This window comes from Manacus vitellinus, unplaced genomic scaffold (assembly GCF_001715985.3).
Source record: "Manacus vitellinus isolate BGI_N305 unplaced genomic scaffold, ASM171598v3 scaffold_53_pilon, whole genome shotgun sequence".
In the NCBI taxonomy this organism is placed as follows: domain Eukaryota; kingdom Metazoa; phylum Chordata; class Aves; order Passeriformes; family Pipridae; genus Manacus; species Manacus vitellinus.
Window position 1 is genome coordinate 4182123 of NW_021940637.1, and position 22975 is coordinate 4205097.

General features: G+C 38.5%; 1 protein-coding gene across 5 annotated transcripts in view; it reads right to left on the reverse strand.

The window, feature by feature from the left end:
* TJP1 (tight junction protein 1) overlaps nt 1-22975 on the reverse strand; it is a 153655-nt gene that overhangs the window by 39584 nt on the left and 91096 nt on the right. For all 5 annotated transcript variants that reach the window (XM_029963123.1, XM_029963125.1, XM_029963124.1 and 2 more), the window contains exon 2: nt 3163-3219. In XM_029963123.1, the coding sequence (XP_029818983.1) occupies nt 3163-3210 (48 nt within the window). In that variant the 5' untranslated portion in view covers nt 3211-3219. The remainder of the gene's footprint in view (nt 1-3162; nt 3220-22975) is intronic.

Genomic DNA, 22975 nt, shown 5'->3' on the forward strand with positions numbered 1-22975 from the left:
GGGAGTGGGGAAGGGTACACCTTACTGCTTTTTTTACATCCATTTTAATTCATTAGAGAAAGACTGGACATCTTTTAAAGACATATTCCAGCTACATCAACAAGAAATCATGGCTGGGATTCAAGGATTAAGTGAAACCTGGTACCATGCAGGAGGACAATCTAAAGGGTATTAATGACCACTTACGACCAGAGTTGGTCTTCTTTGAGTTTTATTTTTTAACTAGTCAAAGAGAGCATGTAATAGCCTACAAAAACATGTTACAAAAAGCCCTTTCCAAACAGTAGTATTTCTCCTTTCTCATGCCACTGCTTCATCTTTCAGTTTTCCATTACTCTAACGAACAGGCTTTAGCTTGCACTGTATTTGGGTGGGGAAGGAAAGGGAGAAGAAAGATAATAACAAAGACATTTATGTCAAACTTCATTTAGATATTCTCTATATTTTCTTACACCATAAACGAAGAAATTCTCATAGTTCTCCACTCATGGTAAGAAATGCAATCATCAGGCTAAGGTCAGCAGAAACTCCCTGTACACCTGATCTTTGCTGCTTGCCACACTATTTTTAAAAAGTAGATTTGCCAAACAGATAACCACTATTAAGATGACTAGTTTTGCACTTTTAATTTTCTTTTACAGAGTCCATGAAATGATGCAGTCTCATATACAGGTAGCAGTCAAAAAAGGCCACAAGTTAGATCAGGGGTTTCTAATATGATACAAAGTCTTTAGAAACACTCCCAATTAAAAAATTCAAATCAAACCCTAAATCCTTCTGAAAATTTAAGAGCTCACATAAGAAACTTTTCAGTAAAAATCAGCCCACCTACTTTTCATTTTATCCTGCTGCCTATCATCTTGAGAGATAAATGGTAAACAGAACTACACTCAGAAAACTAAGCCTAGCTCCTAGATGTGTGTGGAAATAGCAAGACGCTGATCCCTACAAATTATACAAGATACCAATATGTATCTTAAGTAAAACTGCATTTGAAAAAACAGAATCTGTCACATCACAACTTCACCAGTCAGATGCTGTAGAATAACGCAAAAAAAGCACTGTACTAGTTTACTCTCCCACAGTAAGGCAGCGTGGGAGAGGCAGAAAGGTAGCTTCAGTTCTTTGGGGGAAAGAACTGAGTTCTAAGCATGAACAAACCCACACAATACACAAAGTGCATGGTTCCTTCCTCAAGTACTTTACACTGAAGCATATAAAACCAGAAGATCTCTCAATGAAAGAAACTGTAGCTATCTGATAAGCTTTAACTGAACTTGAGACTGGCTTAATCCCTTAAGAGCTAAGTAGCAATCTAGCCCAAAAACTTGTAAGGGTGGCAAAGAAATGGAACAAAAACTCTTGGTTAGAAATTGAAACCTTTAATTCCCAAAGAAGTTTCTAACGAGTCTTTTGAGAGTAGTGCTGGAATTGACCAGTAAACCCTCTTCCCAGTCAAGGATACATTCTAAACACCAATTTAATATAAAAATAAAGGATTCTGGTTTTGTCACCTGGCACGTGGAAATCATTCTTTGTTTGCTTTTAATTGGCTAAATTAATGCTATTAAAGTTATTAAAAGTACACACCGTTAGCTTTTAACACCTAAAGAAGAGATACTTACTCAGCTAACAAGACAGTTACACCGGTACAGTTGGCAGAACTTTGGCATGCAAAAGATCATAACCAAAATTATGAACAAATCAAACTTTCATGTCAGTACTATCAGTAGAACTTGTGACTATGCTGCAAGTGCAGCCAAAGACAAAATCTCTGGTTCCTACCCATTATTTCAAAACTCATTCAAGGTAACACCATACTGCAGCATTTCACAATTCCTTTGTGCACTGACTAAACTCATCGTTTCAGGTTTCACTGAAGTTACTGCTATTATTAACCAGGAAAACGTCCCCTTCAAGAGAAACTAAGCTATCACCAAGCCTACCAGCCAACCCTGTATTGCTATGGCATTTTTTTTTATTTTTGACTATAAGACAATACTGATTTAATTGGTAATATGAGTAAAAATGTTAGAGTTTACATGGGTTCCAGGGATGACTGGTGAGCTTCAAGAAAAAAAAAAAAAAAGGCAATTACACATAGAAATAATTCTTGCTCAAGAACTTGCTGACCTAAAAATTGTTTGAAGCTTGAAGAGCAGCCTAGATAAATATCACAACACATTTTTGGTTTTACTTATACTTTTCTTTCAACATGTAGCTGCAGTTAGAGGCAGGGTACTTTATTAGATAGCTTTCTGGTCAAACTGAGTCTAACTGCTCTTTTTTTAAAAGGGCAGGTACCAAAACAGTTATTTTCAATCAATAACATTAAACCCATGAGAATCAACAGCTAAGAGGTTTGTACAGAGAATTAACATTATCTTACTAGTTGACCTACACACAGATTTTTCCTCCAAGGTCCATTCATCCCACCAAAGCTACAATTTTAAAATGCCCTGAGATTCTGTGATGAAAAACTGAAGGTAAATGATATAACTTGCTCCCTTGAGAAAACACTTTCACATCTACCTGTTTTTGGAATGAATACATCTGTTTAGACCATAATTCCATGGTTGCTTTAACATTAACTTGCAGCCAGAAATGGCATCCCACCTTGTTCTGACTTTCCCTAAGCAATTCATTCCTTATTGACTCTTTGTACAGCTTCACAATAGCTACATCAGAATTCAATTTCATTTAAGAGTAACTCAAATAAGACAATTGTCAATCTAAATGCAAAAGCAGCCCTACTGCTGACTCCAAGTACACATTCCTTTGTGTATCAATGATTTAAGGAAGTGGCAAGCAAACAACACAGTTTTGAACACGTTTACATGTACATTGTTTTATCTCCCTGTAAATAAAGTTTTAAAACTTTTAAACACAACCATTAATAAGCATGTAGATTTTTGCCTCCTTTCAGTAATGTACAGATGTACTCTAAAGCTTTATTCTGGCATGGTTATTCCTAGGCAGGCTTATCTCTGAAACCCAACAACAGAGCTACAATCACATGGTTTTACAACACTTCTAAATTTAAACAAAGGAATTATGACAGTTTCCTTTTCTTTTACTTCCTGACATCTGGCTTTTTCCTATTGTTTTCAAAAACTACCAGTATCCTGCATTAGGCACACACAACCAATTGTATGAACTTACCCTGTGAAGAGTCACAGTGTGTTGTTCCCATATAGCTGTTTCTTCCATTGTTGTGCTCTAAGGATAAAGAAAAAGTCCTAAAGATTAGATTTCACTGTCAACAGCTGTATAATATCAGAAATAGAAAGTTACACTCAAAAGTAACATTAATATTCATATAGAATAGCTACAGAAGAAGTAGGGCTGGCTCATTCATTACACATTTCCTGTCTTTATATGTCACATCTGAACTTCCTGTGCTTCTGTGGACGGGGGCAGGGGGAAGAATAGGCAACACAGATTACAGCACTTGAAGTTATAAAGAAGTTTAAAGGGAGGGACTACAAGAAGCATTTGTGATGTGGGCTCTTGGTTGCTCACTAAGTGTACAGTAAATGCAGCTAGTCCAATCAGTTGTATTTATATTCTAACTTATATACTTACAATTCTCTTTTTGCTTGTTCTAGCTGTATGCAGATTACCAGTAGTTCATGAGCACCCAGCTATAGATTACAGTACCTGTGCATTATGCATACAGGTCACATTTAATGGTCTGCACAGCTTAGCATAGGCTAATTTTGCTGGTACACAGTAGCACTGCAGAAATTACAAGGTCCTCTCTAAGGTAACTAGATTAAACAGTAACATTATGACAATATTTACATACCTGCATTTCTGCTTAAAAGAGTGCTACTTAGCGTGCCACGACTAGCAAACATTTGGAAAGGGGAAGATAGCACAAGGGAGGAAAACCTGGCAGAGCCAAAGGCCTGAAAAGAGGCAGGAAGGCAGCAGGAAATGCACAGTGAACATCCTGCTGCTACATGTTCTACCTTTCCAGAGGGACTGTCCAGTGGTTTACCTCATACTCTCCCCTCTCATAAGCAATCCGCTAACTGAAGAACAGAATCAGAGCACAGACATCTCTGCAATATGCCAGTGTTGGTTTTTTGAAAATCTGCTTTGCTCTGAATTTGTTTCACTTACAGTAACTCAATCACTACAACAAAAAGTACTCCCAACTTTTAATTCAGTCCTGTATCAGGGAACAGTAGTAGGAGTGTTTACTCTCACAATCAATACCTCTGAAAATTTCATCCCATTTCAGAACATCAGAATTTGCAGCTGGGTTTAAAAAGCAAGTTCTTCTCCCAACCCCAAAAAGCTGTGGGTTTTTCCCCCTCCACATTTTGTGCTCTATTTCAAGGGTTAGGATGTGCTACATTACTGCTTATTTCTCTTTCAGTGTTCACTTCTCTTGAAACTCCTGTGTGACTTGATTGGGATATATTTCATTCAAACAGCTTTATTTCCCCTGGATTCAGTACTTCAGTTACTCCTTTGCATTACAAATTGATTCAACTATACCCCAGAATTAGCTTATTTCCCTCCAGCTTTTCAAAAACAGACCAGGTATATATTGAAACAGTAACCATGTACACATACAAAGCCACCTTTGAAACAAAACAGAATGTTTTGCTTGCTAAACGGTCAACGAATACTGATTTTCTTCCTTATTTCTGATGTTCCCATTCTGTCTTAGTTTTGGCAAGAGCTTCTCAGGCTAAACATCTCATCAACAAGTGAAGAATTATCTCTGCAAGTAAACTTCTGAAGCAAAAAGCTTTAAGTAGCTCCTGTTCAGTAAAAGATGACAGAGGAATCCAAAAAAGGACTGCAAAAGTTGTCATTCACATTATAATTGTAATAGGCTGCCTTATTTATATCTGCAATTACCAACAAAGAAGTTAACCTGCCTGGCTCATTCACTGCACTCATCCTGGCAGTGCTGTGCAAGTACAACCCTCATCGGCAGTCGGAGGCCCCCTCAGAGCACAGCCCGAGCTCCCTGGCTGACAAGGTACCTGCTTTCCACGGCTTTGAGCTCCAAAGTGACTCCCTGCTGGAGCTCGGGACACAGGGCACAACTGACTCTGGATATGGCAAGGACAAAGAAAACCCAGTTTAACCAGCTAAGCACTGCTCCCACTGGATCTGGGAGAACTGGCAAACCCAGAGTTGGAGTAGGGTAAGATAACAAAAACAGCTAGGCCATGACTAAGAAAAACACAAACAACCTATGTAACGTGCTTCTGAGAACTGTGAGAAGACTTACTACTTCACAAAAAACCCCAAGACAAACCTCGAAAACATCAACCTCACAAACTCACCGGCCTTTCTAAACCTGGACAGGGTGTCCACTGCTCAGTCTAACCAGGGCTGCCACTTCTAATGCCCTTCTCCCTTCTGGAGCAGCTCAGTCTTTTCACTTTGTTCTTCGCCATTTTCTTGCTCACACTATCTCCTCTATTCATCTACTGCTAACACCTCCCCTAGATTTTACTAATACATTCATATCAAATTCACAAGACTCAGAAATATCAAATATCCATTAGTTAGATAGCAAAGCAAGTAATACGTTATTTCTATTCCTTCTGCATGCCCAAACAGTCCAATTAGGAACAGTGGAAACAGTTCAAAGGCAGCCTGAGGTGAGTGTTGGCTTTGATACAAACTGCTTACATGAGTTAGTGTCTGATCTGTAAAGAATTGCTTTCACTCACAAAAGACCCAAAAAAGTTTGATGAAGACCTGTGAAGTATTCACCCTACTAAACACTGATAACTGAGAAGAACTAGCCTTTTGCTACCATTAGTTGAGGTCCATTTTGTGATACTGCTCTTACACTATCCCCAAAGTGCTCTATATTTTCACGTGACATTTGAATTTCTGGAATCTTGTAAGAACTTAATTCCCAAGTCTCCAAAAATGGCAAACACTGCTTGTAACTAAGGGGTGGGGGCAGACAGTGTAGGTTTGCAGTGACAGTACCAGCCCTGCTGACTGCTGGTGCCAAGCCTGCTATGCACCACTGAGTTAGGGGAAATCAAGGTGACTCAGTAGGAACCAAGAAATACACACAGCCTAACACCCCAGAAACTAGGAATATAGGAAAACACTAAGATGCCACAGTCTATAGTTAGAGTAATCTAACAGAGACCCTTAAGTATCTTTGAAATTCAAGTGGACAACTGAGAGCCTTTGAACTTTACTAACTCCAGGTACTATGTCTATATTACCGATGGTTCTCTACACCTATTAAGAACAAAAAGAAAAGAAAGAATAATAGTATCATGACTTCATGACCGAAAAAATATTTATTAAAACAAATAGTTTCTTTAGAGACAATTAGTAATATTCCCAGCTCTGCATATGGCAAGTGCATGTGTTTGTGGGTTGATTTTTCTATTATTATTTAAAGGGTAGCATCATATATGATGTTACAATTCATCAATAAGGAAGAAATGCAACTTATGATTTGCTCAGAATCTTGGACACATCAAATCTTGTTCAACTCTTTCACCTTTGGAAGTGCCCTGAGAAATAAACATATCAAAGTAAACATCTTTTCAGAAACCTTCCTCTGTGGGCTTACAAGGGTCCTTCAAACAACAAACATTTTTCACTCTTCTTCTCAATACATTTCTTTCCTGCTTCTCAAGGGCTGGGCTTTTCATTTTTCTTTTTAAAAAACATACCTTTGCTCATACGACTTTTACCTTCGCACATGCATCTGGGTACGTGTGCACATACATAAGACTGAACTTCTCCAAAAGATTAATTCTCTAATTATGCATCAGGATTTTTCCTTCAAGCATCCTGAAGGAAAAAAAGAAAAAAAACCAACAAAACACCTTGCTGGTTCCCAGTTTGAGCAATGCAGTCATGCTGCAAATAGCATTGCTCAGTTCACTGCAGCCAGAAAAGCTGTTACTGGCAGCAGCAGGGGAGCCACCCGCAGGCTTGAGAAGACAGGTAAGTTCACATTTGAAAAGCTTCAAACAACAGCCAGAAATTAGTACTTTATACTTAAAAAATGCAAGGTTCCTGAGGTGAGGAACCTTCTTTAGACTTCTACACCTGGAGGAACAGCTCAGGCTAAGGCTACACATTCTTGAAATCCAAGCCATATTAGTTTCCCAACGTTTGTTTGCAAGTCTAGAGGGACTTACTAGAGGAATAATTGTTTGCTTATCAAAACAATTAGAATTTGCAACTGTGACAATTTCTGCAGTTTGTTGGGTATCATTCACTAGGAAAAACCAACATAATCCACATCAATATCCAAAAAACACAGCTTCCTGAGAAAGTATAGAAAAGAAAACCCAAGCTTCCCCAGTCAGCCTAGAGCAAGGAATGAAGAGGTCATTTCCCCACACAGCATCTTTCAGATCTCCAACACTGAGCAAGATGACTTTCTACAGATACTCACCTTTGTCCCTGCCTAGTTAAACTACAGCCACCTTAAATTCTAACAGATTCCCTCCAATTGCCTTATCACAAAAGCCTTCAGTTGACTGGGTGGGGACCGATTTTTTAACAGCTGTTCCCCTGCAATTAATAAAATGAGGTCAGAATCCCATTATCAGACTGATTTTATCAACTGGAAAGAGAGCTTTGTCTTAGTGGTCTTTCTAACACATAGGTAAAGAACCACAACTACTCTACAGAGAACCTCAGAGTTACTGCAGTTATTTCAAATACTGGCAGCCAACTCCTGGAGCAAGTGTAGCCTCCAAGGAGGAGGGTAGAGGCAGGATGACCCCATCAAACTGCACACTGCTACTCACACTCGTCACGCTCACCACGGGGTTATCTCTGTCCCAGACTTTGCAAACAGCCTGTATCTTGGTTTCTTACTTGATCATCACTCCTTCCATGGAGAAAGACTGTTTCCCTGAATGTATTTTTGAGAAGACTCAAGAGGGATCAGACAGGGCAGCTCAGGGACTGCCACAGAGACAAATGACATGCACCTGATGCTATTTCATTATCTCCTTTTACATAACAGTGTTAAATGGAGGAGGAAACAACCACTAAAGCACTCTTTTCTGAGATGTGTGTAAAAAAATGTTCACAGAATCACTGAAGCTGAGAAGCCAGTCTTTAGTCTCGCCTTCTGTCTAAATGTACATCCACAGAGATGACACCAACCATCTACTGAAACAGAAATAACAACCTTAGAAACAAATGTACTAACTACCTAAAAGTAAAGCAGTGCTCATTGCAATTTTTTCTCTACGTACTTCATACATTGCATGGGTTCCAAGCTGTAGTCAAGAGTTCCACTTCTCCCAAATATTCACATGTATTCAACAGCCTACCTCATGTAAAGTTTGTGTTAGGAAAACCACCATTATTAAAGCTGCTCTTCATGTAACAATGTGAAATCCAAGTTAAAAAAAATACAGAATTTTCAACACTGCATGTTAATAAGATGAACATAATTTTATTTAGATCATTCCAGAAGTATAAAATCTCTACAACAACGATACCGACCACCTGAACAACAGAAGTCATCTTTACAGCATGAATAACAACCTTGAGAGGAAGAACTAGGACTAAATATATACATATATTTTTTAACAATAGCTAGGCTGTTTAACCATTCCACACAATTCTCCCTGTGCTTCTACAATCACATGTCGCTCCACAGGATACTATCTTATTAAATACAATTTCCACCACTTCCTGCTCTCAAATTCAAAGATTAGTCGCTACATTTTGAACACATTGATACTGCATGTATCTAAAACTGTCCCTAACTTCTAGTTTTCCTGAAGAATTTTTATGCAAGAGACATTTTTGCTCTGACTTCTGGGCACTGTTCTCCCCAAACTAAAAGAATAGCTCAGTATTTAACTCACTGCATCCATGTAACACCCAAGTTGTTTAGCATAACTTGCTTTTCCAGAACGGTCTCTCAAGTTCAAGCCTCACACATCAGCTCTCTGATCTTCCAGGGTCATAAAAGCTTTTTGGTGGTGGTACTGCTACTCAATACGGAAGTGTTAGATCCCTCTTCCAAAAAAATCCTAATCAAGGACATTGGATTACAGACCCAGTTAAATCTGAGTATTTCCAGAAGTGTTTATGACAGAGGCCTAGTGAATCACGCTATCCATGAAAGGCACAAGGCTGACACTCAGAAATAAGGCAAAACAAACCAGAGTGTAAGACCAAAATGCAGATCCATCTCAAATGGTCTCAGGTCAAGTTACTTCAGCTGAAGAGTACCACTCAAACACCCTGGTAACAGTATCAGCCAGCAGCCAAGCAAAGCCTACTGGCTTCCTGATCTCTAAGGCGTGGGAAAACTTGTTTTAGAGTTTGGGATGCTTGTCTATTTTGCTTCTTTCCATTTTGCTTTCCAGCTGGCAGTGAAATCACGTAGGATCACAAACTCCAAAGAGCTGCAATAGCATTTCACAGATCACTACTCCAGGCCAGCACAGCAAAACATACGAAATCACAACAGAACAGAAAGGCTAAAAAAGCAAAGTGGCAAGCCATGTTTCTCCCGTCAGTAAGTGATGTTGCCAAACAGAAGGACAGCTTGCACTTTGTGTTTGTCTCAAGTCATTTCTCTACTATACTGACCAAGGTCAGTATTATTAGGACCTAAAGATTCCAAATTTAGAGTATAAATTTTAACATGTAATTGAAAGTACTTATCTTCTCTTTGCTTAAAGATCAACTTTATCTCAGATTTTTTTTCCTAATCATTTCAAACCCAAGATTTTCAAGAAACTCGTGTAATATTTTAATTCTTTAAATCTCAGGATGCAACTTGAAAAGCACTCCTTTTACCACAAGTAACTGCTTAAGCAGCACACACTGCCCTCCTACTAGTTTCCATCCTCAGAAATATCCCCTCTCTCACATCACTCTCATGCAAGTGTTACAGGTATGTATATGGTCATTCCCTCATTAGTTCATCTCAACTCCAACAACAGCAACTGCTTGTGGCATGGTTTGTAAGCCAGTTCTGTGAATGTAAAAGCTCAAATTGCAGCCTCCCATGACATGCACCCAGCTGTGCCCACTTCACAGCCACTGACACAGTTCAGAACAGGAAACTCCAGTCACACACTACCTGCCTTTGTTTGAAAGCCATGGGGGTGGTCAAATGGTGGTGCACATTGCTCAGGAAGGCTATGGAGTATGATCCTTGGAGGTGTTCAAGACTCATCTGGATGAGATCCGGGGCAAGCTGCTGTAGCTGACCCTGCTTGGAGTATGAGGCTAGATTAGATGATCTCCAGAGCTCTGTCTGACCCCACTGTTCTGCAATTATTCTATAAATGACATTTCGTGAGAACTGCTTTGAGCACAGCGTTGGACTAGCTGAACTCGAGTCCCTTCCAATTTTAATTACTCCGTGATTCTAAGTCACATTTCCAGCACATTTCTGAAGCCAAATCCTATCATTCAACAGCAGACACAACCACCATCTCTGCACTTAGACACAGCTCAGCATTACTGTTTTATCACTCATTAAGAACATTAGTTGGAGTTACTCCAGCTTGGTTTTTCCCCTGGGGGAGGAGGAGAAGAGCAAGGTATCAGTACCAAAGAAAACAAAATTATATCAGTATTAGCTTTATATAAACCTAAATCAGGTTTTTTAATTAAAAAATACAAAGCCAAAATGTACATAATAAGTGATATGACTACAAAAAATTACCAACATGAATACAGACATCAGAGCAGCAATCAAAGCATTGAAGCACTTCAAGCCAGAATTCCTCTTACCTTGTTTTCAATCCAGAAAATCATAACCCAGTTACCCAGGACTGCAACATATAAATTTTAGATCATTATACTCTGAAAATCTGTCAAATGAGAGCCTCAGAACAGGCAACAGTATCCCACTAAGACAGAGCTGGGATGATTTTCCAAGATACTACTCAGAGCTTTCAAGTATCAATCAGACCCAACACACGTTTAAGAGCTTTGCATCAAAATTCAAGTTACAGATTCAAGCTTTGGCATCTTCCAGCTTGACAATGAAAGAGCAGCATACCTAAGTTAATTTCTCTTTAAAATGTTTTGGGGGTAGGGGGGTGGCATTTGCTTGTTTTGGTTTTGTGTTTTAGAGCCCACATAGTCACAGCCAAACAATACATTTTACAGTTAATTTTAGAAGAATTTGGTAAATAAGGACTTGAAATGCAGGTCGCCCAAACACACACTACTTTTTGTTTCAGAAGCAGTTGACAACTACTGTTGTAGTTCCGGGATTCAGGGGAAGGGGGTGTTTCTCTGATATCTTACCCCTTGAATCTCAGTATGAAGAAATACATCACTGCAGTAAGATTTTTTTCCCCTCCCACTTAGAGGTACAAATTTTTTTCCTCTGAATCTCAAGCAATCACTCAGCAGCAAATTTCAGGTTAAGTGTCCTTCCCTATCCAGAACAACCACACACACAGATGGTATCTTTCCACCCTCAATTTGGGTAACTCTCAGTTAAGAAGATTCAATTTTAGCAGCCACATGGCTGCTAAAGCATCTGCAGAACACAGTACAACTCTGAGCTCACATTTACTTCACATACTCAAAGAAAGTAAGTTCAAAGCCAAGGATACAGAAACACAGGAGTTCAAAGAGGAAGAGACGAGTGAAATACTCCAGCACCCGGAAAAGGAGTAACTTGTTTGATTAGAAAGCTGTTAGTGACTTTGGAGTAAAGAGACAATGGTAACAAATAGTTTGGTTTAAAAAGTGCAGGGTTCTGTTTTGTTTTCTAGTGCAGAGCTTGCGAGTTGAGAGAGGAAGAAAAAAATCCAAGAAGTCACTGAGAGAAAAGAATGAGAACTAGAGCAGCATTGCCATACCCCACTGGCCAGAGGTGGACACACAAAGTAACAAAAGTAGTGATTAATGTTAGTGTTCAAAAGGTTTATTCAGCTATCAGCAAGGTAAACATTCCTAACTTTCTTATCAGCCAAGAAGCTGTGGGAAGCAGAAAACACATTTTTCCTCAGCAAAAAGGACTGTCCCTATCCTATTAACATGTAGCTTCAAATTACTTCACCATGAAATGGATTTTCCTATTTTTTTTGAAAACACCTGACTTGAAGAGGTATCTGTTTGAGCAGGCATAATTTAGTACACTTTGATACTTTACTCCACAATTGTCTCCCAGTCTCTCCCTGTTTATATGCACATCAATCTGTTCTGGGACTTGTCTCCTAAAAATCTTTTCTTCTAAAGCTAACATATTAATAAATGATGCAGAAAAAAATTAGCAATCTGCAATTGTCCTTGCATCCAATCACAAAGCTGAATGACACAGCACTGACAGGACTCAAAACTGGGTAATAAGCTGAAGATGTAGAAAGAAAAAACCCAGTAAAGTATATTAGTCAGTAAAACCAGTATTTAAGTTCTGAACAACACAGTGCAGGAGAAGAGAGGGGGGAAAAAAGCCCTCTGCTTTTTTAATACCAAGTTGTTGCATGGCATTCAGCAGCCCACAGAGCTAAAGATGAACTCCCACATCCCAAGGAGAATCTTCCTACAGCTCAATCAACATCTTCATTTTCATCAGTCCTTTACACCCTTCTGTTTAGTGTCTATGTAACATAAATTAAAATTATCCACTATTGATAAGAAAAATCAAAGTGATTGTGAAGGTTCAGTTTCAAAAGAGTAGTGCAAAGGGGTGAATGGGGTCTAAGAAAGAGGAACTCAGTCATTGTATGAACCAACTGAACAGGTGCCCAACAACACTGCCAAGGAAAAGCACAACAGCCAGGGACAGGACTTGGAGCAAACTCCCCTGGCAGAACAAGTATATCGAGTATATCCTTAAAACAGCACCTTGAGGCGGCTACTTGACTATACAAAGGGTTAAGGAGCAGGAAAAGCCTAAGCTTAAGGCTACTTTTGTTCCCAGGTCAGGGATCTCCCCTTCATCTGCAAAGCTACTCTGAATGAATCAAGGAATCAGTCTGGCACTGATGATGGCTTTCCTGAGGTGGAAAACGAGAAGAGAAGCTAACAAAATAAAAGCAGAAAACTTCTCCAGTGGGTTACTCGTTGACTTAGAGTGTAGAAACCCCTCCCATATAACAGCAGACCTGCAGACACTTTCATAACCCTCACTGCTTTCCTGGGTAACACAATTGCTTATTCACAGCCAGCTATAGAATGGGATTCATTTTTTTTATCCTAATCCTGGCTATACTATTAGATATTTGCAAAATATGGGCGTTTCCTTTCAGAAGGCAAAAGAAGACTCATTTTTACCACAGGAAGACTTACAAACATGTTTTATGGAAAACACATGCCTATTTTTCTACCTTCTAATTTACTAATATTTTCCTTTTTTTAATGGTCTGTTTCCTTCTCTTCAAGAGCCAAGGTCAGTAACAAGCACAAAAGAAAATAACAGTAGCTCCAGAAGAATCAACAAGACATTTCCACACTTTTCTTTCCCTTCCCTTAAAAGGACACAGAGCAGCAACAGGGATGTCCCTGCCACCCAAACACACCCAAAACATCTTTTAATTCCAATCATAACTCCTCATCTTCTTAAAAGGCAGCAATGAAAACAACTCCGATGAGGAGCCAAGACTGGACAAAGGGCACTAAAGCCAGGCCTGAGATACTGCCCAGCACTGTCAGCCGCCCTGGGCACAATCCTCCTCTTTGGTTTTCTACTGGCAGCAATCCTGCTGTTGCCTTTCACTAGAGCAGTAGTTCACAACCAGATCTCTTCAGAAAAGCTGGACACAAATCACCATACATTAACTTAAGCTAAGAAAAGTAAGCACTGTTTAAGACAGAATGTTCTGGGGCTTGGGGGCTTTGGATTTTCTGTTTTGAAGAATGCATCCCCACCCCCACTCCAAGTGGCTGAATTCCCATGAAGCCCAGACTGAAAAATTGCCCCAGCCATTCCTCACTCCCTGAGTCAGGAGCCAACACCCAGTCTCCTTCCCCGCCCTCGTGAAGCCAGGGCAGAAAAGACATTGGCTACAGTCACTGGAACAAAATGACACAGTAATTACTGGCCAAGAGGCTGTAATACAGGCTTCAAATTGACCTCTGCAGGTATTCAGATTTACATAACCATCACTTCTGTTCCCACCCCATCCTACAGACACACAGCTAGGACTTGTTTCTTCCCTGTTCGCACATCAAAGCAGGGAAAGGGACAAGGGAACTCCCTACCATGCTCCAGAGAAGGAATTGTTGACAGAGTAGAACTTCCTAGCAGCATGTTGCCTTATGCATACAAAGCAAAACAGTGCACTTCAAAAGCAATGGAATGCCCTCTTCTCATGAAAATCCATTTGGTAGACCTTCAATTATTCCCACCATTGTAGATGAACTAGCACTGAATTTTACATAAAATTCTGAATGTGAATTCAGAAAGCTTTAATTACCAAAACTGACAGTCTTTCAGATCAAATAGCTTCAAGGCCTTTCTTCTGCAGTTTCCACTTGACCTTCTACTTCTCCAGTTGAGTTTTAAGGTGATATAACTAAAAACACAGTCACATCAAAGAAAAAAAAAAAAGCCACGCTCAGAAAGTCAAAGGTTAAACCTTAAAAATGGTCACAAAGCTACTTTTGTATTTAGATCACCAATTAATAATAAACTCATTTCAGTGGAACAAACTGCCTCACCAGCAGATTTAACCACAAGACACTAACTTCTATTCCCACAATTTCAAGTATATTAACAATACAGGATTATATTCTTAACCAAAACTCCATCATGTCCCTTCATCACCACTCTGGAATGCACATTCCCAAGCAGGCAAGAAAACTATGCAGGCAGAAATCATCAAGGCTATTTTAAAGTATGCATTGTCCTTCTACAGAACTGTATCCTCCACCTACCTGGAACTGTATTTAAAAATGGAGACTTCACAAACCCAGAGCCCTTAAACAAGAGCAAAATTCTCCACTTCTGAAAGTGGATCTGATTAGACTTTAACTTAAAAACTGCAAGAATGAAAAACTACAAAACTATAACCTGAAATTCGAGTTGCAAACTAAAAAGGCACTCAAGTTTACACAACCTTTACCTCACCCCTGTATTACTCCAGGACTCCTTGCACTATAGAAAGCAGCTCTGTCGAACTTCAACATTTTGAATGTAATAAATTAAGAAAATAACAAAAAGATTACAGACCAGAGGAAATAACTAGTGCAGAAGTTTAAGTCTTGCCCCATCTGTTACATTATCTCTTCAAGCTTCACATTTTAAAGCGAGCTAAGGCTTTAATTGACAAAAGAGAACAAATTAATCTGAAGAGTGCGAAGTTCAAAAAAAAGCAAGGAAGAAAAGTAACAAAAATCCCACTTGGCTGTATTTCCCCCCTCTGCAAGTACTATTTCACATTGCTGCACGTTAGATCCAATCTGTTCCTCAAAAAAATAAAAAGGAAATCAACAGCAGAAGGGCTTCCACACTCTTGTCCTACTTGAGCCAGCACCTTGACTCTTGAGTGGGAAGGTGCACAGCAAAACATAACCTAATTTAGTTTCACAGATAAACTTCAGTTCTTTCAAGAGCAGAACTTCACTTGTACCACACCCTTGCCCTTGGATGCTCCTCACCATTCAGCAGCCCAAACATCAAGTATATACTGGTATCTGCAAGCAAAGGATGCAGAAGGCCAATTTTGTGACAACATGTGATCTTTTCTGGGCCTTGGATAAATCAGCAACATATTTTTAGGATTGCTTCATGACCTTTTCTTAAGGAACCTGAAGTTATTACAAGGTGATAGAGAGAAAAAAAAAAAGTAGTTAAAAGCTCTTTTCCCATTCCACCTCTGCTTTACGTCTTGCAACTATACGGTAGACTAAGGATGTATTTTAGCTACCCAATCCTGACAAATACATGATAAATTGAACACATTAGAGTTCCATGAGCATGTACCAACTACCAGCTTGCATGCACTTATGCTGGTGACATTTTCCCTTGACAGTGCACTATAAACTTAGGAGTCAGTGCTCCCAAGCCACGTTTACTCTCAAAAGATCAAAGACAGACATGCTTTATCAAAACAACAGTGTCAATTATTGATGCACATACTTAACAGACTTAAATACGGAGACCAATGGCAGTGCAACGTGGCAGAAGAGTGAAGTTTCTGCAACAGCCTCTCCAAACTGGAGGGAAGGCTATTGCAAAGTATCGAGGACAGATTATCATCATCATTTCAAATAACCTACAGTTCCACATACCTACATAGTACACATCATTGCAGTACAATAAAATGCAAACATCTGTATTACTATGATATAATTTTCAAAAGCAGTCTTTTAGGTTTACTTAGGTTTTCTTTAGTGTTAGGATACAATACAACCATATTTTCAGGTTTTCTTTTTGCTACGAATATCAGCACTGGGTACACACTTTTTCCAAGATGAAATCTGAGCTTCTCATGTAAGAAAGTGATAAGCATCCAAACATACACAATTGTGGTATCTGAAGTTTGCACTTGGAACTCAGCCTAAACAAGTCTGACAGAATGGTAAAGTTGACTGAGTTGCAAAGCGTTTTTACTTTTTAGTGGGCTCATTTTACATTTGTTCCACAGGATATTTAAGGGGCTCTCCTCCCTACCACCAAAAATATTAGTCTACTCCAGCGCAAGTTAGAACAACACTCAGCATAAGCCTTTTTTATCAGTCCACAAAAAATCATCCAACATAACCAAAAGTAATGCTCTTACTTAAATGAGCTTCAGTTACTTTCAGACTCACTTTCAAAATTGGAATGAGGAAGAAGAAAGTTTGCACACTCTACAAGCACTCAACAAGAAAAATAAACATTGTTGAAGTATTAAAGAAAGCTACAAATAAACCCAAGTAAATACAGGCAGCAGTTTGACAGTCATTAAGAATGTCTGACAGTGAAAATCTAGACATTTCGGCATGGTAAGTAATACCAAAAGCTTTCTGTTGGCAGGCTGAATAGCAGGAGAATGTCATGGCCTTTTTAGAATTGTCATTACAGTTAAACTATTGGTGGTCTCCCCGTCTGTACAGGCCTAAGGAGCTACCTTAATTCTCAGCCCTCAGTACCTAATACAGAGGCACATCACTGAAATTATCTTCTATAGCAGTCAGTTTGGTACCTTTTATAAACACAGAAACAAAAAAAATTAATTATGTTCAAGTACAGTGTTTTGATTTTGCACAGTTAAGACACATCAAGTGAAGAATCCCAACCTAATCACTACATCAAGACGTGCTCATAACATAATAGTGGATATTATGACTTCAATTCAACTCTGAAATCAGAATCAACTATCCAGTAACACAAGCAGAGATATTACATGCTTAGACAGACTTATGAGAAGCTACTCTTTCTCCTTAAGTAATCATAATTTCTTTAAGATTAATCTTTGATTTCTAGTCAAGCTATGGTGGAGACAAGAAGCACATAGAGTATTTCAGAAGAGGAACTCTTCTGAAATAGAGGAACAAAGACTAAAAACAGAAGTCTATACATAACTACTCAGAGATGCTACCTGCCAAACCTACCTCTTAGCAAGTATTTCTCATCTGTGCTTAATAGGCAGATGTCTTTTTTGTTTAGTCAGCACATTTTTTGAAATGCGAAAGTATGAATGATATTCTAGCTGTTTATCCAACCAGTTAGAAAAGAAACTGGGTAAGCTCTTGGTTACCAGCTGAAATGTCTGTATAATTTTGGCAAATGACTTGTTTATCCCAGGCTACAGCTACAGCTCACTGAAGTGTTGCCCCAAAAAACTATGAAGTTACATGTCAACAAGAACCAGATACTGGGGATAGTGGAAGGAGAAGGAAGCAACAAACCTGCAAATTAAGCAAGTCTTAGTTCTTTCAGAGGAACATCTTCCCAAATGAGTAAGAAACCTCAAGAGTTTAGCTTCAGTACACCAGATAAATCTGATGAGTCAGTTCAATGCAGAGAAACTATTCAATCCAGAGTATTCTTAAAAAAAAAAAATAAATCCTGAAGACTAAATAGGCGAGGATAAAAACAGTGAAAAAGCTGGTCAGAACAATGAGACATGAAAGAGTAGTTCCAGCAAAGACAGCTGTAGTACAGTTTTATCAGTAAAGCCAGAACTGAACAGCAAAAGAAAACTGTCAGAATGCTTTCAAAACTTGATTGATAACAGTACCTTCATAGTCATGTATCTTCTAATGAATTGCAAGAGAAATTCAAGTGCAGTGACGATATCTAAATTTGTACTTCTTCTATCAATGTATTGATTCAGTCGCATCTTCTCCACTGATTTTTGTAGGTTCACCTTCAGAAGTAATTTCTTCTGAAACCTAATCCTCTAAAAGACACTGTAATATTATCAAGACATGAAAGTAATGCATCCTTCTTGCCTCACTGTGCCATTTCAGTTGATTCAGATTAACACATGTTGAACTGAGCTGTGGAAAATTTTTTCTTCTACGGAAGTTAAGGTACAACAAAAAAGATCATTTGAATATATATGAAAACCAAATTTTTTTGTCCTAACAATCACTACAAGGAGTGCAGACTTTACACTCAAAACAGTAAGAAAATACTCACTATGTAATTACACTGTTAGTTAGGTTCCTGCTGTAAAATCATTACTCATTCTATTGTCTTCACTGCATTGTTATAGAGGGGAAAATATACTGCACTCTTTTACAACTGGAAATTCATGTTTTAGTGCACTGTCACTATATATAATATAATCAAATAGTAAAAGCAATTTTAAGTACACTGGCTGCTTATTCCTGAATATACACTATTTGTTCAAGAGATTTTAGGCACAAATTGTGCATATTTTGCAGTTATGGGAATTGCAGTAAACAAGTGTAGTCACACTTCCCCTAAACAAGGAGACAATGATGCCATGCTGCACAACAGCAGCTCAGTTTTAGAATTATATAAAATATTACACATGACACATATATACAATATCATTTAGATACTACTACTCTGATTTTCACCTCTCAGCAGGATAGAACAGAGATGCTTAGGTTTTGAACCAAAAAAACCACTGAACTCAACCAGGTTTAGAATCTGAAGTACAGGCAACCAGTAGAATATATTAAACATAAACACGCTCCCTGGAAACAAAGTCTAAAGTGTGAATTGCTAAACTTGCCCTCCATAGGTAATGGGCTATTATGCTTCTTACTTAGAGGCTTACTTAGATTACATGTCCACTTCCCCCAAACATCCAGCACCTTATTTTCAGTGAGGATATGGATTCTCTGCGTATTCAGAAAGAAAAAAACAGTTTATCTTTGTAACAGTCTCTTCAGACTACTGGAGTTACAGATTTTATACTTTTGGACTTATTTTTCCTCTTCCCATGATCCCTGCAACTCAGGTACTACCTGATCTAACAACTATTAATAAAACTAAATAAAGACAGTAAAAAAAAATGAAGTCAGTCTAATCTTTATTCATGATCTAGTCCTGTAGAAGGTGGTACCCGCAGTTACCAGGTATGATGCCCATTAAGCACGAGACACCAAAAAGAAACATTCGCTTGTCAAATTCTTCAAGTTCTTCACGCCAATTCAAGAAAAGCCATGAGCTCAAACATCTATACAATATATGCTATATGGCAGTAAACTACTTCCCACTGTATCAGTTATCATCAATAAAGAACCATTGTTCTTTTTAATCCCCCCCTCCTCTGCCCACTTACACACACTTTCCTCTCCCTAATCCACCCACTCTTTAAACCCACCACATGAACTCTTAAAGGCTGCTTGTTTGCAGCAGCTCTGAATAAACCACACAAACCAAACCTCACACACACTAATATTTTTGAAGTGAAAATTAACACAAATACAATTTAAATGGAGACAAGTCAACAATTGGGCCCAGATAAGAACTGTGTGTGTAGTCAGCAGGGAAGAAGTGTTGTCAAAGAAAATGGGGGCTAAAAGCATGGAATGAGAGCTAGCTTTGTTCACAGGCAGTAGCCTAAGTGCCTATCAGTCAGCAAAAGCATTTTTAAAACAGCTGCATCAAAGCTTTCTGCAAGTTAGTCAGCATGTGACAGGCCAGCACATTACAACAGTGCCACAGCAATCTCTGCATAATAGGAGTGCTCTGAGTGACCTGAAAGGTCAGTGTTTTCAAGCATTCCAGTAATCTGTAAATTGCCTTGGCTTATCGCTTGGAAGCAACATAATTACATTGCTTGAAGGGCTAGGACAGTAAAGACAGATTTTAGGTATTATGTTTTGGTCAGCTACATACTAAACTCTACACTGAAAGCATATCCAGGAAATATAGGCTAATGTAAAAATTCAAATTAAAAAAAAAAAAAAGGAACATTAAAACATGAAAAAGTCTGCCCTTCTGATAGAGGAAAAGCTACTTACTAAGTTTTGTAACACTGTCTATAGTAGTTTATCAAGTATAAATATCTCTGAGAGTTTATTTCTTTAACGAGTGTGTCAAAATGTTCAAAGTTGTTTTATATAAAACTGATTTTTAAATACAGCAAGACTGCAATTATTACTGAGTAAATTAAAAGCTCCTGTTCTGGAAGTTAAAAGGTAGAGCAAGTAAAATGCAATTTCATACTAACTGTTTCGTTCCATTTGAAAAATGGTACTTTCTATCAGAGAAAAGAAAAATTATTACTGCCAGCTATAAACATTCTAAGCAATTTACAGCAAAGCAAGGTTGGTCATCAACTTTATTAACAACTTTTTCTACAAATAGAAAAGAAAAATTGGAACCCTGAGTCAATCTACCTCACGAGATTAAGCTGTTGACAACTAAATATGGCATTTTTAATCAGGAAGAGCCAAACTATTTCAACCCACTGTTTGATTCATGTGCTTCTGTGCTGTCCCGCACCACAGCACATACACTCCAACCCGATCCCAAGGCTCAGGGAACAGGCACCTGCACTGGCAGCTCACCACAGCTTACTTCACCCTATCCTCTGCAGCACTTCTGCTGCTCAGCAGATCACTGTCTGCTTCCCCTGCCACTGTACCACTAACAAATCTAATTCTAGCGAACTCAAGCATTCATCATTCACACAGGGCGGAGTAAAACAAAGGACAAATGCAAAGAATACGGTAAAAATTTTTAATTTTATTTGACTCATAGAGAAGAAGGAAAAAAGCCTATGCAGTATTTCTCTGATTGCTTGCTTTCGGTAAAAGTATTTTTATTACCAGCAACTACTTAAAGGCATGGTTGTTTATTTTTTTTAAATGGAGATAGTAAATGCAGTCAGAAGTTCAGGCTAGCAAAAGGCATGCTGCAGAAACATCACATTCAAGTTTAAAATCTCCTGCCTGTAGCACAGCTTGAACTGCAGGACACAAATCTCGTATTATTGTAAACCAAACTAACTTTACAGCCAAAAAGATATTCCTAGCATTAGCAATGATACACTTAAGAGGTACCCTCATAATGCTGGAATAAAAAAAAAAACAAACCAACAACACTGGTCATTCTAAAGAAGCAATGATCTCAGCAACTCTCAACCACTGGCTTCTTACTATTGCTTACACATCTTCCCAAGACAAAGAGACATTTACTGATTGCAGATAAACACAACATGTGAGAAAACCTTTTACACTGGCATTGGTTTATTTCAAACGAATCATCTCCAACTTAGCACAGAGGCTAAGACAGTTCTTCAAAACCAAAAATCAAACAAACACCTAATGTTTCAACCTCCATCCCCAAAACCCCTCTTAACACGCAGGATAGGCAGCTATAAAATCAGACAAAGTACAAATGGGTGTATTTCAATCTAACTGGTACTACTACACCTAAAGTAATGTAAAACACAGCAGTCAGCAGCTCTAAGACAAATATAATAGGTTAAATATTCAGAGTTGCATACTGACAAGGTATTCAAACCATTTAACCAATAGATCCCCTAACTGAAACTCAGCAGTTTCCTGGGCAGTTCTAGGGTGGATTTACCATCCAACTATCAACAACAAACAAACTACAATAAAATAGATGAGGAGGATTGGAAAAAATAAGCCAACATACTACAGAGTACTTCTACAGCCGTGTATCTCGTTCAGTTGAAACGTTCTTGGTTCAAGCCATGAACATGTTTTTTATAAACCTGTATACCTTTCTTGTATTCCTCAGTTGAAGGCTCCCTGTTTTCGGAGCATTAGTCCAGTCTACATTATCCATAGAGTGCAAAACCCAATCAAAATGCAAGTCCATTTAGTACTCTCAGATGAGATTACCCTCCAGGAATTTCCACTCCTGCATAGCTGGGTTATTAACAGAGAGGTTTATACTGCATGCAACGGCCAATCACTTTCCACAACTTAATTTCAATTCTGAAGGAAACACAAGTTCTTTTGTCAGAAAGCCAGGCCTTCAAGCTTGGCTTCAAGATCTTAACACCTACTGGAAAAACTATTTCAGGGAGTCCAGGTTTATAGAGAAATCCTGTACCTTTTTCACCTAACACTGTGCTGGAAACCTCATTCATGTGGAGGCAACCTTGGGCAAAGGAGCATTTTTTCCAAATAACATGTAGGAACAATGCTGGGTCAAGTGAGATTAAAAAATTTTTAAACAAGCATCCTGTGCTGAGAGGGTTAACACGATCTGGCCTTTTCCCAGATTTCCTTCTGGGGAAGCCAGTCATCTAAAATGAACATGAATTACATATTTCTTATGAGTCTTGGAATTTGTTCAGATAACCGGTACTTGGCATAGTTAACCCCAGGTACTATCCTAATCCCATACGACTTAAAACTGACTAATTACTTGATACCACATTGTCAAGTAGCACCTCAAAGTTATTTCTGGAGTTTTACAGTTACAGTTATTCTAATTGTTACTTTCTACTAGAACCAAAGAATCTTCCCATTACATAATTTATGCCTATTATATTTTCAACAAAGCTGAAAGAAGCTATGTTCATAATCTCCCCTTTGGTTTTTTAGGTTTTCTCATTTTATTTTTTTAAGACTTTTAAATATGTTTTTACACACTGTTTTATAGCACTGTGTGCCAGGT